The following is a 17944-nucleotide window of genomic DNA, read 5'->3' on the forward strand; positions in this document are numbered from 1 at the left end:
GCCCATCCACACACTGTAATAGAGCCTTAACAGATACCAGACCATGGGGCCCATCCACACACTGTAATAGAGCCTTAACAGATACCAGACCATGGGGCCCATCCACACACTGGAACACAGCCTTAACAGATACCAGACCATGGGGCCCATCCACACACTGTAATAGAGCCTTAACAGATACCAGACCATGGGGGCCATCCACACACTGTAATAGAGCCTTCACAGATACCAGACCATGGGGCCCATCCACACACTGTAATAGAGCCTTAACAGATACCAGACCATGGGGCCCATCCACACACTGTAATAGAGCCTTAACAGATACCAGACCATGGGGCCCATCCACACACTGTAATAGAGCCTTAACAGATACCAGACCATGGGGCCCATCCACACACTGGAACACAGCCTTAACAGATACCAGACCATGGGGCCCATCCACACACTGTAATAGAGCCTTAACAGATACCAGACCATGGGGCCCATCCACACACTGTAATAGAGCCTTAACAGATACCAGACCATGGGGGCCATCCACACACTGTAATAGAGCCTTAACAGATACCAGATAGTGGTGCCCATCTATGCACTTGAAGCCTTTACAGTATGCGCCCCCCAGCAGCCCTTACATATGTCATATTTAGCTCCTGTATGAACCCTGTTCCTTCTGGGGTTCATTATTAACATACATGAAATGTTTGTTTTTTGCACAGATCCTGGCCTGGTTTGTGGAGATCTGCTTGGCTGTGGAGTATGTGCATGAGAAGAAAATTCTGCACAGAGACATCAAGCCAGAGGTACAGGCTGCAGGTTGATAGGTTGCTATGATACCACAGTGTAAGCACTCATAGGTTTCTATGTTACCACAATGTGAACAATGATAGGTTGCTGTGGTGAAAGCAGTGGTCTGAGGAAGATTAGTTGCACATTAACTGTTTTGCACAGATTCCAGTGTATATAGGATCAGGTTTGTGCTCAATTCAGAATTTTGGAATTTTCATTCATTCGATTCATGAGCTGGAATTGGAACTGAATTGACCACACCCCCACAGGAAGTATAATTAGAAATAGAATTTGAATCACAGGAAGCAGAATTCAGTTCAGTCCAATTCAAAGAAATTCTACTCAATCATAAAACATTCTGGGCTCTGTTTTTCGGTTGGTGCATGGCGTGTTAAGTAGGCAGTATACTTCATAAGTATAACTTTTTGAGCAAAACGAAGCAATGAGAACAACTGAAGGACAAAAAGACACGGTGTTGTGTGTTTGTACGGTGCAGTGTGCGACGGCCTCCAGGGAGAACTTTTGGAAAACTTCTTTCTTGTTCTCCAACCTCCCCCTCTCAGCTATTGGTCCAAATATCACATGGTTGGTTACGTCACGGTTGAGAGTTCAGAGGGCTGACTTCACATGCTAATGTAGGGAGAGTCAAGGCCAGTCTCTCTTCTGTAGAAATGGGAATTCTGTGAGTTTCCGCATGTTTGATGAATGGTGCTACTAATTTCAGCAAGTCATCAAAACGCCTAGCACACATTTGGAAATAAGAGAAAGTGGACCCCCTCGTCTAAACTCGCATTTGCCGAATGTACAGACAAAACTCTCCATTCTCCGTCCTACTCTGATTTAGAGGGGGGGGCGTACCATCTTCTTCGCCTTTTTTTTCTTTTGCATAGCTAGATAAACTAAAGCCACTTTAAACACTTTAAACTTTTTGTTTTGTGTTGTGGTCTCCCGTAGCCCTTCTCTTTATACATCCATGGCGTAGCCGCGAGATGAAGGTCTGGTTGAGATTCCAGACCCGGTTAATAGCTGCCTCATTATTATTCGTAATTATTCACGCCCCAGCAGCGTGGAGTGACTTTAAACGATTCTGTGTTCCCACTGAGTATATCGACAGCGGTGTTCATGGACATGTTCGCCGGTGGTTCTCAATCCTGAATTCTTTCTTCTTACTGAGTATACTGCCAGCTTCACCAGCCATTTAACAGGCAAGGTGGTATTCCACTTACTGTTTGTCATTTTTGCGACTTGCCATGTGCCAAAGTGGGAGGACAGCCGCTGTTGGGGCGGTGTCGGTCAAGATTGAGCGGCACTCTGCTATTTTGGTGCAGCTCTTGCAGTTGGCGTCAGCGTAGTCTGTGATTGGTGCCGGTTCCACCTGCCTGCGTCGACCAGGTCTACAGCGGAAGTCGCAGCCCAGCGTACAGCGATTTGCTAATTTGGGGGCTTTCTCATGCAATACGTCCATGATCACAGCCTATTCAAATGCTTTGTGCACGGGGGCATTGTCATGCCGAAACAGAACCTACCCCAATCTTTTGCCACGAAGTTGGAAGCACAGAATCGTATAGAATGTCATTGCATTAAGATCTGCCTTCACTGGAACTAAATGTTTTATGATGTTTTAGGTTATTTAAATTTAATTTATTTATTTATTTTATTTTTATTTATTTAAAAAAATATTTATTTTACTTTATTCTGTCTTTTATTAGTATTTTAAATTACTATATGATTTGTTTTTTAAAATATTTATTCTACTCCATGCTACTTATTTTCCTTTCTAATAGTTGTATTTTATGTACATTCAGCACACTTGTAAAAGAGGGCATCTGCTCTCAATGTGTCTCAGATTTAAATAAAGGAAAGTGTTAAAAAAAAAAGGAGTAGCTAAAATTTTGTCTTTTATTCTCTGCATGTTGCAGTCAAACAAGTTCAAAGGGCTGTTTATTTTATAACACATTCCTGGATAAAGTCTTGAAAAATCGATGTTTTTATTTCACAAATTTCTGAAGTAATTAATTGAAGAATTTGTATAATTTTGGTATATCACTTTGATTTGTGTATGCACAGCATTAGTTGTGTTTGTTAGAATATTTTCAGAAAGTTTCCAAATCAGCAGAATCTCCCAAGAGCACAGAATGGTTTCATAACTGTGCTACGTGAGATACAGTAGTGTTGTTTCTCTTACTGTAATGTTTGCTCTTACTGCACTGTGCTCTGTGCCTGTAGCCTTACACAATGTCATTTACATTTAGAACATTTTCTTGGACAAAAATGGGTGGATTCGCTTGGGAGACTTTGGACTGGCAAAGCCCCTTGAAAGGTACCTTTTCACTGTGCTATACTGGAGAAAGAAGATGAAAAATATTTATGAACCTTTAAAATTAGACAGGAGCGTATAAATTTATGTAATATCAAAACCAAACTTCAGATGTTCAGGGACATGTGCATTGCTGCTGTAATTAAGAATTTCTGATCCACGCAAGCTTAAAGATAGTGGCTGGGAAATGACTGTATTTCTAATCCCTCTAATGCCTTTTTGGTGTATAGCTTTAGTGTGGAATTTTATGCCTGTGCTGTCTGTGCTGTTTATGCTGTCTGTGCTGCCGGTGCAGTCAGTCCTGTTTATGCTGTCTGTGCTGTCTGTGGTTCCTGTGTTGGCTGTGTAGGTCAGTTGACAAAAATCTGCCTCTTATCAGACCCTCAAAGTAAAACACTGATTACTGTGCTGACAGGGAGTCAGCAGGTGTGATACAGAGACAGTGCTCAGCTGCAAAACATCCTTTTGGATCAACATTATGATATTCTGAATATGTGAATATGATATGCTTACAGAAATAGTGCAAGCAGGACAGCACTCTTTGGATATACAGCTTCCTTTGTGACCACTACTAATTACCATAATTTTCTTTTTCTTTTTAAATGTTTGGGCTGTTCAGATCTTCAGGCTATGCAAGAACAGTTGTGGGAACATTTTGTTACCGGAGTCCAGAAAGAATTGAGGAAGAACCATACAGCAGTAAAAGGTACAGTACAGTGTAGAATAACACTATGTACAAAAGCACTGAATTATTATTACTAAAGCTGAGCTATAATACTATGTATGAAACCATTGCTATATTACCAAGGCTGAGCTATAACACTATGTATGAAAGCACTGCTATACTACCAAGACTATGCTGTAATGTTACACATTGAAAGCACTGTCTTATTACTGATAGCTTTAAGGCTACATGAAAGTACTGCTTTATTGATAGTAAGACTGAGCTATAATACTATGTATGAAAGTACTGCTTTATTAATACAAAAAATGAGCTATAATACTATGTGTGAAAGTACTGCTTTATTAATACTAAGCGGGGCCACAACAGAAACCATGAATTCTCAGGCCTGGGACAAAATGTATTGGAAAGCCCCCTGAATATATTTTGTAATAAATAAAGTATAAAATGTATTTATTTATATAGTTTATTTGATAGGAACAATGCAAGTTAACATAGTACCACTTCAACTTGTTACAAACAAGTTGATGTACACCCCATATCCTGGGACCCCCCTGTCCCAGTTTTGGGACCCTCCTAACTGTGGCTCTACTGGTGAGTCCTCTTCCTGCTCATCTGGGCTTGGGGCAGGACCCTGTTGTATTTGGTAATATTTATATTCCATTAAATTTTTATATTGTTGTGTGATTAGAATGAATACTGTAAATATAAATGGGAAGCATGTATGATTAAGATTATGATAATTAAAATGAACTTTTGTACTTTGCAGTGACGTTTGGGCTTTGGGGTGTGTACTCTATGAACTGTGCGAGCTTAAGCATGCGGTAAGTACAAGTCAAGGCTTTGATGCATTACTGTACATGTTCTAACATCTTTTGTGACTTCCTGGACGAGTTGTGGCTGTGCCCTTGGAGAAATTTTATTTTGCTTTGATGGACAGCCAGGGCCTTAGTTCTTTGTATAGCACTTTTGCCCTTGGAGAAATTTTGGCAGGCCGGCCACTCCTGGAAGCACTATGAAAGTGAGTTTTAAGACGTGATTGAATAGAAGACGTGTAGGAAAATTTTGAGACTCCCCATGATTGAGATGACGTCACATGTTAAAGTTAGGGTATTCCCATCAATGTTGATCAGACTGTTTCCTCCAAACTCTCGATGCTGCATGATAAAAATATATCACGTGTATAACTATATACTAATATAATCAATATGTAATCCAATAAACCTATATCAGTAGTTGCAGCTAAGCTTATGGAAACACAAGAAACCACAGTATCCACTGTAGAAAAAAAGCAAATGCAGAAGGCTTAAAAAAACCATACTTACTCAGCAGAAAATTATTGCCAAATAGAAGTACTAGAAGACTAATATTTTACAGTGACCCCTGTGTAACCTGAATACAGTAGAAAATTATAGGAGGCTATAACTCAGTAACTTGTATGCTTAATGGAAAATTACAGAAGGCTGTGACTTGTATGCATAATGGAAATTTACAGAGTAAAGACTGATATTTTTCCAAGGGAAAGTTGGGGTAACTTTCCACAATGACGTTATCACCTAAGAACAAAAAGGAAATTAAAATCATTGTGGTGCCAAGAAGACCAGATGGCTGGTATTTTTAGAAATGTGTTAAGGGGAGTTGTGGGGTACATTTGTGTATAAAATGTAGGTGAAACTGACAATCGAGGTTCAGTTCGGCTGAATTGATCCGGCTTTGTGCACCTGTGCAATAAAGTCTAACCTTTCTGAAGAGCTTGCTGCTGTTGTCTTTTCCCTCGTGAAATTGTTTTCTACAGATTGGCGTTGAAGTCTGTCGGTTCCTAGACACGACAGACGCTGATTCAGCAGACTGACCCATGGCAGCAAAGCTGTTCCAGGGCCTCAGGGCCCTAACAGAGAAGCACGATCACCTTCAGCTTTTAGTCTAGCCTTAGAAACGGCCCGCAGGACCAGAGCAGCGGTCTCAGTGGCTGGTAGCAAACTAACAGTTTGGTAATATATTCAGGTGCCAGGCCATGCAAAGCATTAAAGGTGATCATTAGAATTTTTAAATATATTCTAAAAGTCAGTGGAAGCCAGTATAGTGAGGTGAAAACTGGGGAAATGTGTGACATCCATCTTGTCCTAGTCAGCAGTCTTGCTGCAGAAACAAGGTGTGGGGGAATTGGACTGAAGTAGGGGGCAGAGGATATCACACAAAGATACTGCATATCAAAGGGAGATAATTTGACTGGATCAGGGGGTAGAGGATGTAACACAGCAGTTCTGATCAAAAAGTGAATTTAACTGGATTTGGTGGCAGACAAGGTTATCTGCAATTGGCCCACTACAAGGTGGGGTGTATGGGGGGGGGAGGTAAACTGTGGCTCCCATGTTTTCCAACAGGTAGCATATAAATCAAAAACAGGACAGGCCCGAGAATTGAGCTTTGGGGAACACCACGCATAATCGGTGTGGAGGAGGCCACATGATCACTGATACCCACAGAGAAATTTCTACTAGAGAGACATGAACTGATCCAGTCCAGCATAGTCCCAGAGACCCCTACCCAGTTTCTAATTCTATCAATTAACCTGTGTTACATTATAGGTCATTTGTAACTGTAAGAAGAGCAGTTTCAGTGCTGTGGTGTTATTGAAAACCAGACTGTAATTTTTCAAAAATATAGTTCTTTTTTATTGCTCTTAGTAGTTGCTTAGACACAGCTTTCTCTAATATCTCGGAAATAAAAGTTTTGAAATAGGTCTGTAGTTTTCTAGTGCAGAGGCATCAGTTTTTCAGATCAGATTCTTTAGAAGGGGTATAACAATGGCAGATTTAAAATGATCAGGAACATATCCAGTGCATAGAGAGGAATTTAAAATGGATAGCAAATCGGGGCCAATAACGTCTTTAAAAGGTCTAGTAGGTATGATGTCTAGGGGACTGGAGGAGGGTTTCCATGTGAGACAGTATCAATAAGATCTTCAATGGAAATAGGCAGGAAGAAGCTCAGAACATTTATGCACTGACATTATGCATTATGGTATTTCAATGCAATACACGGGATGAGTAATCTTAGATCTAATATCATGGATCTTCTCCACAAAGAAAGATAAAAACTTAGTCAGCAGTAGATGATGCAGAAACACAGGCAGTTAAAGAATTTACAAGATGGTCAATCATTTTAACTAAAAGCCTTTGAGTTGTGCTGATTGGCAGAGACTACATCAGCTCTCACATCTTTTGTTGCCTTGTTGAAGGATATTAATGATTTTTTTCATTTGAAGATAATGAATTTGCAATTTGGTGGACTTTCATTTGTGTTCTGTTTTTTCTGCATTCCACCTTAATGGTATGTATTTCATCATTAGTCCAGGGGAAATTTTTTACTGTGGACTTTATCTTAGTTTTAAAAGGAGCAATAGTGTCTGGCATTGTGGTCTGGCATAAGTTATTAAATCTTTGTAACAATTCCTCCATATGAAAAGTCTGAATTGCAGTTCTGCTGGAATTCACACAAGCAGCAGATCACTTTGAGGCAGTTTGAGAGTTGATGATGCATGAGAAACACTACTGTCTGTTATTTTTAATGGACGTATGAAGGTCTGTATCAAATAAAACTCAAATGATCTGAGACGAAACATCCTTCAGTTCGAGGCTGGTTAGGCTGATGCCAAAGGTAAGAATAAGACTGAGCGTATGCCCTTTAGAATGTGTTGGTTTGTTAACACGTTGCACTAAATTAAAAGACTCAGTAAGATTTGGACTTCAACAGTGAAGGGAGCTGAAGGGGTGTCAGTGTGAATGTTAAAATCGCCTGCACTAATGATTCAGCCATAGCGCAAAACAAGAGAGGAAATAAGAAAACAGTGGAATAAAGCCATTATGAGACTTTGCAGAGTGATATATGAGAGCCCACAGAACAGGCAGTTTACTACGTATTGTGAAAGCCAACACTTCAAAAGACATTCCTTAGAGAGATGGAAGAGCATTTGAAGGAGCTCTTGTGAATGAGTGTGTGAGTGAATGGTGTGTGTGCCCTGTGATAGATTGGCAGCCTGTGCAGGGTGTATTCCTGCCTCTCACCCAATGCACGCTGGGATAGGCTCCAACACCCCCTGCGACCTTGCCCAGGATAATCGGGTATAAATAATGGATGGATGTCTTCGTTATTTTAGTTTGTTGTGTTAATTTATCATTTTTTAGCTGGATACCATGCAGATGAAAGGTGAAGCGGTTTTATTTTTGTAATGATCATGCTCTTGTGAATTATAAAATTAAGTACCATCATTTTCCGGAATTCCCATATCTCCCTGTGTCTTAACTCTTCTGTCCACCAAAGGGGTGTGTCGCGGCGTGTGACAGTGTTCGGACTGACTTCCTTTCAGTTTCCAGAAGAAAATTTGCGAAAACTCTTCAATAAAATTGCGGATGGGCCCTACCCCTCCATCTCTGAACCATTCTCCACTGATCTACGGGACCTTGTGAGGGATCTGCTTCAGAAGAATCCAGCGGATCGACCCTCTGCCAGTGATATACTGGGGGGACCCTTCCTTCTAGGGATCCTTATCCAAAAGGTGACTCTTTTTGGTTGCTGTCCACAGTTTCATACAGAAATGCTAACAGAAAGGCTGAATAAATGATAGGGCTCAGGGCTGTAACCTGTAACTTGTATTTCCACAGACCAAGGGAATCCCGGAAGAGCTGCAGCAGAAACTGAAAGAGCTGGATGGAGTGGCAGATGGTTTAGAGCGCGTGCACTTTGGCACCACCGTGGGCAGTCTGACTGGAGGGGTGATAGGTGCTGCGGGGGGGATCGCCACCATAGTGGGGGTTTCCCTCGCCCCTGTCACTTTAGGGGCTTCTCTGATTGTGACAGGGGTGGGAATTGGGGTTGCTGCAGCTGGGGGGGTAACAGGAGCTGCTTCTAATGTCACCAAAATGGTGAATGAGCACACAGACCGCCGCACCATAGAGAATATTATACATGAATGTGAGGCGAAGATGCAGCTTCTGGTCACATGCCTCCAGAGCATTGACAAGGGTTTTGAGCATTTGGACCAGAGCAGAACCCTCAATGTAGCAGGTGCCACTCGGGTAGTGAGGAGCATTGGGGGTTTAGCTAAACTGGCCCCTGCAGTTCAGGCGTTCAATGCAGCATCACAAGCTGTCAGACTCGCACAGGCAGCAGAGGTGGTCACCGGGGTGTTCGCAGGTCTCTTTCTAGCTCTTGACATCTACTTCATTGTTGATGATTCCAGGGAGATACATGCCATGAGACAGCAAGGCTCAAATAATTACACAAAGATGGAGGAGGAGTCAGAGGAACCCCCTGATGAAGCCTCTGCAGGCCCACAGGCCAGCAGTGCTGCCATGACACAGGAAGGCTCTAGTGCATCAAATGAAGGCACCAAAATGGAGGATTCTGAGAAATCCTCTGATGAAGCCTCTGCAGGCCCAAAGGCTGGCAGCGCTGAGGGAAAAAAAGCATTAAAAACCAGGGAGTTCATTATGAAGATCAGGGAGGTGTCTGCTGTGCTTCAGAAATGGCTGGAAGGTCTTGAGTCTGTATACTCTATCATCACAGAGTTAGAAGAAGCTTACATGTCTTTCTGAATGTTATTGGCCTTAAGGGGGAATTGCACTTTATAACACCTGCTTCTCATGACTGATATTGTCCTTCTAATGAATGTGTCGCCCTTCATTTTTCGATTAGTTATTTCATTATGTTAATATTTTTTACGCTGTTTTGTTGTTTTCCTTTACCAATGCAGGAAGTAGACCCAGGCAGTTTAGTGTCGAACTCGAGGATGCATATCATTGCGAGACTTCTGATATAGGCGTAGGCTACCTGAAGACAATAACATTAGGTTGGTCGTAGAAATAGTGTTATCTTACTACTAGCTGGCGAAACCGAAAATGTCTGAGGAGGAAATAAATGGATGGTGGCAATGTCATAACAGCCAGCAAGCTGTCTAACTGTTACCGTAGACATCATATGTATCACAGACAAACGCGATAGCGTTAGCCAGCCCGCTTAGTACCTACCTGTAGCGGTTCGACCAACGATGGGAGAACGGTGGGTACAGCTCCAGGCTTCAGACGGTCGCCTTGGTAATCGGTGGCTTGAAAGTGGTCGCTGCATTAAGTCCATTACGCATTAAGTTTTTAAGTCCTCGTTTGCGAACTTCTTCGGCTGTTATTTTGGGGTGTCTGATTACATCCAGCCATGTCTGGCACAAAGCTGCATCGTGTGGAAAACTATGAACATGTGCTTTCAAGGCAAGTTTAACGGGGGCATTATAACAACCGGGTACAATGCACCTCATTATTACACCGACATCACATCAAACAAAAGAACGTTAGTTTGTTCGATTTCAACGCTAAGTTAACAAAACGATATTGAAGAAGAAAAAACCGGAAACCATACTACTATGTGGGCTTGCACTAAAAAAAAAAGGTCTTTCTTTCTCACATTAGACATTTAAAATGAAATAACTAATCAAAAAATGAAGGACAACACATTCATTAGAAGGACAATATCAGTCATGAGAAGCAGAAGTGCTATCAAGTGCAATTCTCCTTTAAATGAGGTTTGAATCCACCTCAGATATAGAATATAGTCCACAGGGGTCCCCAAATGAACAGCCTCTGAGAATATTATCCACAGTACTTACTGAGTAGCAGCAAATCCAGCAGATGGCAGGAGAGTCCTGTATGTGTATGTGTGTGCGTGTGTATGTGTGTATGTGTATGCAGTGGATTTCGCCCAAACGGGCACCATGGACATGATTTTCACTGTTCGCCGACTCTGAGAAAAATGCTGGGAACAAAACCAACCACTATACATGGCCTTTATTGACCTCACCAAAGCTTTTGACTCTGAACCGTCAGGCCCTCTGGCTGATTCTGGGAAAAATTGGCTGCCCAAACAAGTTCATCCGAATACTGAGACTGCTGCATGACAACATGTCAGCTACAGTACTCAGTGGCAATGGAGATGAAACGGAACCCTTCAGGGTAGACACTGGAGCCAAGCAGGGTTGCGTCATTGCTCCTACCCTGTTCTCTGCATTCATCGCTGCCATCCTCCACCTCACGGGTGAGAATCTGTCTCAGGGTGTAAGAATCACATACAGAACAGACAGACAACTTCTTAATATCAACAGATTCAGGGCAAAAAGCAAAACCACCACCACATCCATCATAGAGCTGCAGGTATGCCCTTGTGGCCCTTTCAGAGGAGAACCTACAGTGCATTTGGGATGCGTTCGCCAAGGCATACAAGCAAATTGGTCTGGCCATTAACATAAAAAAGCCTCAGATCCTCTACCAGCCATTACCTGGGAGAAACACTCCTGCTCTACCCCCAGCCACCACCTGGGAGAAACACTCCTGCTCTACCCTCAGCCATATCCGTGCCACCACCTGGGAGAAACACTCCTGCTCTACCCCCAGCCACCACCTGGGAGAAACACTCCTGCTCTAGCCCCAGCCATATCCGGGAGAAACACTCCTGCTCTACCCCCAGCCATATCCGGGAGAAACACTCCTGCTCTACCCCCAGCCATATCCACTGAGGACACCAGACTTGAAAACGTGGATCACTTTCTTTACCTCGGCAGCCTTCTATCCTCCAAAGCTGATATTGACAAAGAAATCCACCACCGCCTCAGCTGTGCCAGCAGAGCCTTCTCAAGACTGAGAAAAAGGGTCTTTGAAAACCGCGACCTCCAGGCCAGGACTAAAGTCCTGGTCTACAAAGCGGTAGTGCTGCCCACTCTAATGTATGGGTCAGAAACTTGGACCATATACAGCAGGCACCTGAAGGCACTAGAGGCACATCAGCAGATCCTTAAGATCAGCTGGGAGGACAGACACACCAACACCAGCGTCCTGGAGGAGGCCAACATCCCCACCATAACTGCCACCATCGCCCAACACCAGTTCAGATGGACTGGCCATGTTATCCGCATGCCTGACTCACGCCTGCCGAAACAAGTCCTATACTCCCAGCTCCTTGTAGGACGACGTGCCCCAGAAGGTCAGAAGAAAAGGTACAAGGATAACATCAAAGCAAACATCAAAAAGTGCCACATAGACCCTCACACCTGGGAGGACACAGCAACCAACAGGGAGACCTGGAGAAATATAGTCTGTAAAGGAGCTGCACTCTATGACAACGACCTCCGCTGTGCTGCACAAGACAAGCACAGACTCAGAAAGGAGAGATCTTCCACCAAAAAGGCCCCAACTACACGCACAACTACCACTCACCCCTGCCCACACTGCACCAAAATATGTGGTTCCAGGATCGGCCTCTTCGCCCACCTGAAGACCCACAAGGACCCTGAAGGAGGACAGTCATTCTCGACCCCGAGTGATCGCCGATGATGATGGTGTGTGTGTGTGTGTGTGCGCGCACGCGTGTGTATCTATGTGAGTGTGCGTGTGTATGAGTGTGAGTGTGTTTGTTGGTATGAGCTGAGGTTGGATTAGGTAGAAGCTCGTTGTGGGGGGATTTTAGAGAAAAGGTGTTCCAGAGTTCATATCAGGACAGCTTGATTAATTTGTATGGGTGGGATGAATAAAAGAGCTTCAATAGATCCTAAACAGTGTTCTTCAGATCCAAAAATCGTTTCCACTAGGACACACTTAATATTCATGGATATATACATTTATTTAATTCTTCACTTGATGATTTCATGTCGTATAAGACACTTTTATATCTTACACTCAGACTATGTCAATATTTAAAATTATAGATGCATATTTACTTTTTCAAACCAGTTGATTAATTTATTCCTTCTTTTAAGCTTATTAAAGTTGAAGTTTGGTTTTTATACATTTAATTCACAATAAAAGTATTAGAGTATAGAAAAATATTTTCATTTATTCCTTTTTACATTTTTTCTTTTATCCTTTGTTAGATGTGTATCTTTATAGACATTAGAAAAATCATAAACATGCATTTACCACATTATGCAGCATGTTCTATTTAATCTAATTGAATGTAACCATAGAATTCTTTAAATTGCATTTATTTCCCGTTAAATTATCCTCTACACTGTGTTACTAAATGGTGTTGCAGGCAGGGCCTGTGAAAATGCTGGGTGGCTACTGACTTTGGAAAACCGTTAGCCACAATGGCTGGTGAGCCCTAATGTCAAGCAGGTTATACTGGGTAAAAGTTTGTAATTTTCAGGGTTCATACACTTTTTCACCAATGATTTTCAATGACTTTTCCATGACTTCTCCACAACCTTTAACTGAATTTCCATGACCAAAACAAATGACTTTATCTCAGCAGGACGATTTAAAATTATTTATTGTAACATTAAGTAAAATTAGGTCTGCATCTGAAACATATGGTACCTCTCTAAAACAAATAAACACCAGACAGACACACTTAGATGCATTCTCTCATATTTTAATTCGAATAGTTTTTGTCAATGTCTCAAGCAGGGCTCGAAAATGCCTGTAAATATATGAACATGCATGTGAATGAGTGTAAATATGTGAACGTGGACACAAAAGAGTGCCTGTGAGTGAAATTCCACATCACTACAGGACCAGTGCAGTCTAACTATGCTAATAACATCACTACAGGACCAGTGCAGGTTAACTATGCTAATAACATCACTACAGGACCAGTGCAGGGTAACGATGCTAATAACATCACTACAGGACCAGTGCAGGTTTAATATGCTAACTAAGAACATCGCTACAGGATGAGTGCAGGTTAACTATGCTAACTAAGAACATCGCTACAGGATGAGTGCAGGTTAACTATGCTAATCAAGAACATCAGTACAGGACCAGTGCAGGTTAACTATGCTAATCAATAACATCAGTACAGGACCAGTGCATGTTAACTACCCTAACAAAATGTGGTTGTGGCGACGTACTATTAACGTCCTCTATTGGTCTCGTAACGTCCGCGTTACGTCTCAATTTACGTAGTATTAACGTAAAAACGTAAGACCAGCGCCCGTCGCTGCGACGTCGCAAAACAACGTTGTGGATGCGTAACAGTTACGTCCTTACAACTTTACGTTTGACAATGTAATAGAATAACCTTACCCCGACGTCGTGATTACATCGCCAGGTAGCCATCCATCGTAACGTTAAAGATTTACGTTGTTGACACGTTGTTTAAACTTCTTTACGTTATTTACCTTTCCACACCGTTGCGGATTGGTCGCTTACTTACTAAACCCTGACCATACATTTTGATTTTGAAAAAAATCAAAAAGGCATATCATGGTGTTGTAATTTTGATCTCCATTCTGTCCTACCAATGAAATGCCATTGCTTCTGTAATTCATATCTTCAAAATTTAAGATACTTTAAGTGCAGCAATAAAAAATGTACACATATCAAGCCCAAGTACAATAGAAAGCCTTTATTGTCATTGTATAGAATACCACTGAGATCGGGTTCAAGTTACATTTCTAGGTAGGCAATATGTGCAAGCATAATTATGGTACAGAAGATGAGACAAACATACAAAACTAGATACAAAAACAAAGGGTGAAGGGTAGTTTCAAGACAGTAATAACCATAGACCAATGATTTCAACGTTAATAGTGTTGAGTATTTTTGTCTTTTTCAAGCGGTGAACTACATTTAAGTTAGGATCACCTTGGAATACAGTCACTCTTGTCTCAGGCATGTCTTGAGTGGGGAAGGCTGGACCTCGGGTTCTTCACTGGGGCAACAGTCATAAGGCCCTGTGTGGGAGCTGAAAGGATATGAAATTGGACCAAGTAAGAAAAATACATTGAGTAACACACTGCAGGCTAAAATCGTAATTGTGTTTTGACAATGACAAACAGTCAATGAGCAAAGAGCCGTTTCCATATAGCTAATATCCATAACTACCTTCCTTCTGATCTTGCGCTCGAGTTTCTATTTGAGCTGTTGGGCCAAATGTAGAGAACTCTGCAAAAGAAAATCAATTTAAGTCAGTATTTGATGAAAATAGAGAAATACTCTTGATTAATATTGATTACACAATACACTGGCGCGAAGCTAAAGCCAATTTATTTAAATTTTTAAGGCCACGATTACACCAGGTATAGAGTAATAATGCTAGAGGATTTTGACGAAAAAAAGTTGGATTTTTGTATTTCTAATGGAAATAATGTTTAGCTAAATGCTTTCAAAAGAGCGCAAAAATAGCTTTCAAAAGAGGCGCCAGCAATGCTAGCTTGAAAAGGCATGCTAGCTCCAGTTTGTCAAACACCAAAAACCAAATGAAGACAACACAACTATTTTATATCATATTTATGATGCATATTTTAACCAACATGTTGATCTCTCATTTGGACGTGGACAAGGTGAATTACAGCTTTCAAAAGAGCGCCACATACGTTAGCTTTCAAAAGAGGCGCTGGCAACAATGCTAGCTAAAAGGACATGAATAAAGGTGCTTTACGGAGCGCCGTTTATACATGTCAAATTAGCTCAATTGTTAGCTAACTAAACAGGCCATCGCTGAGATCAGCTAGGTAATGTTAGCTGGTCTTACATTACATTTGCAGTGGGCTATTAGCGTTAAATACTCAAAGTAGCAAATATGTTATCTAACAGAACACTTAACTCAAATTAGTCCCAAACAGACGCCATTTCACCGACTAGCTTAAAGCATTAGCAACATTCAGCTAGAACTGCAAACATGCACGTTGAAAGTAGGACTCCATCCCTCCATTACATTGCAAATACTACTAACTGAAAAGGTTTCCAATGCATTCAGTTCTTCTTGTTAGCTTTTACGGCGGTTGGCATCCAGTGTTGTTGCATTAATACATTCAGTTAAAATATAAAGGCATAATGAAACGCTTACCTGCTCTTGAACGCCGTCAAACCCAGATTTTCCCACGGAGAATTTGAAATCACAACGCCCTTCATCCAAGAGCACGTCACAGCAATATGCGCCTGTGATTGGATATACCGTCTTCTTCTTCTTTTACAGCGGGTGTGGAAAACTTATTGGTGAATTACCGCCACCTTCTGCTCCGGAGTGTGTATCAGACAATATATTTACACTCAAAAATCCCTTCACCCTAAACTATATTTTATCCTCCATGCTTTACACTCCTACTATAAAATCCCTAATCCATGTCAGCCACCCTAGAACCCTATACCTGCGTATCCATCATATCCTATATTAAAAAAAATATATAAAATAAAATAATAATAATAATAATAATAATAAACCCTGCATTGGATACAACGTGTTAACGGTCCAAGCGTAAACACGCAGACAGATAGACAGATAAATATTTTACTGTAAGCCAATACGTCATTTACAAACGTTGTGACAACCTGCCAGTAACGTTTCAAATGAAGTAAGGATGAGGACTGTGATATAACGTAATTGTTACGTTATTAAATCGCATCGTATTTACGTATTTACTCCATAATGACTGGTTATTTTGCGACCATAGAGCAATGTTGTCACAACGTCACCTGTTGATAATGTTGCGACTTACCAAATTACGACCAAAGTGTAACGTTGTCATTACGTAGTTTGTTTGTAGGGTATGCTAATGACATCGCTACAGGACCAGTGCAGATTAACGATGATAACTAAGAACATCGCTACAGGATGAGTGCAGGTTAACTATGCTAACTAAGAACATCACTACAGGATCAGTGCAGGTTAACTATGCTAACTAAGAACATCACTACAGGATCAGTGCAGGTTAACTATGCTAACTAAGAACATCACTACAGGATCAGTGCAGGTTAACTATGCTAATTAAGAACATCACTACAGGACCAGTGCAGGTTAGTTATGCTAATCAAGAACATCACTACAGGATCAGTGCAGGTTAACTATGCTAACCAAGAACATCACTACAGGACCATTGCAGGTTAACTATGCTAACCAAGAACATCACTACAGGATCAGTGCAGGTTAACTATGCTAATCAAGAACATCACTACAGGATCAGCGCAGGTTAGCTATGCTAACCAAGAACATCACTACAGGATCAGTGCAGGTTAACTATGCTAATCAAGAACATCACTACAGGACCAGTACAGGTTAACTATGCTAATCAAGAACATCACTACAGGACCAGTGCAGGTTAACTATATGCTAATCAAGAACATCACTACAGGATCAGTGCAGGTTAACTATGCTAACTAAGAACATCACTACAGGATCAGTGCAGGTTAACTATGCTAACTAAGAACATCACTACAGGACCAGTGCAGGTTAACTATGCTCACTAAGAACATACTAATACAGAATACATGCAGACTATATCTAGCAGTAAGATTAAAATTATGTCCAAAAAAATGAGAAAAAATTTGGGTTGGAAAAAATAGCTATTTTTTACACAAATAGATTGGAAATGATGTTTCTGTAACCATGGTTGTATAAATGGATAGAACTGTGGCTAAAGACATTGCTGGTGAAAAATGTGATTCAGTGGAAAATGGTCCCAATGTTTTTTGTGCTTAATGATTTGTTTTAAAACGTCTAGGAGCAAGAACAGCACAGCTGCAAAGCAATGGGCCACACAAGCTCACAGAATGGGACCACCAAGTGCTGAATCGTATAGTGTGTAAAAATTTGTCCGGTTGCAACACTCACTAGAGTACCAAACTACCTCTGGAAACAATGCCAGCACAAGAACTGTGCTAAGAACTAAGAGCACCATGCGCAATGCCAAGCGTCAGCTGGAGTGGTGTAAAGTACACCACCACTGGACTCTGGAGCAGTGGAAACGCATTCTGTGGAGTGATGAATCACGCTTCACTTTCTGGCAGTCTGATGGACGAATCTGGGTTTGGCAGAATGCATAGTGCCAATTGTACTGGCATGAATAGTTTGGTGGAGGAGGGATAATGGTCTGGGGCTGTTTTTCATGGTTTGGGCTAGGCCCCAAAATTCCAGTGAAGGAAAGTCTTCATGCTACAGAATACAATGGCATACTAAAGAATTCTGTGCTTTCAAATTTGTGGCAACATTTCCTGTTTCAGCATGACAATGCCCCCGTGCACAAAGCAAGGTCCATAAAGAAATGGTTTGCTTAGTTTGATGGGGAAGAACTTGACTGACCATCACAGAGGCCTGACCTCTACCCCATCAAACACCTTTCAGATGAATTGGACATATGGGGATATATTAAAAAGTAAAAATAAAATAAAAATGTAATATTTACA

General features: G+C 41.4%; 1 protein-coding gene and 1 long non-coding RNA gene across 18 annotated transcripts in view; one reads left to right on the forward strand and one right to left on the reverse strand.

Moving 5' to 3' along the window:
* Nucleotides 1–12376, forward strand: part of LOC135258686 (serine/threonine-protein kinase 3-like) — a 136485-nt gene extending 124109 nt beyond the window's left edge. For 9 of the 17 annotated variants that reach the window (XM_064342151.1, XM_064342149.1, XM_064342150.1 and 6 more), the window contains one exon: nucleotides 9114–12376. In XM_064342151.1, coding sequence (XP_064198221.1) covers nucleotides 9114–9379 — 266 coding nt within the window. In that variant the 3' untranslated portion in view covers nucleotides 9380–12376. Of the gene's footprint in view, nucleotides 1–713; nucleotides 798–3035; nucleotides 3104–3719; nucleotides 3807–4551; nucleotides 4607–8151; nucleotides 8341–8446 lie in introns of all 17 variants that reach the window. The other 8 variants (XM_064342154.1, XM_064342153.1, XM_064342157.1 and 5 more) reach the window with 3 other exon arrangements.
* Nucleotides 12377–14153: 1777 nt separating this feature from the next.
* On the reverse strand, nucleotides 14154–15816 carry LOC135258688 (uncharacterized). Its single transcript, XR_010331060.1, has 3 exons — nucleotides 15612–15816; nucleotides 14648–14707; nucleotides 14154–14507 (listed from the first exon to the last, which is right to left on the reverse strand). It is a non-coding gene; the product is annotated as an uncharacterized LOC135258688 (long non-coding RNA).
* Between the last annotated feature and the right edge of the window lie 2128 nt (nucleotides 15817–17944).

This window comes from Anguilla rostrata, chromosome 7 (assembly GCF_018555375.3).
Source record: "Anguilla rostrata isolate EN2019 chromosome 7, ASM1855537v3, whole genome shotgun sequence".
Taxonomy (NCBI): domain Eukaryota; kingdom Metazoa; phylum Chordata; class Actinopteri; order Anguilliformes; family Anguillidae; genus Anguilla; species Anguilla rostrata.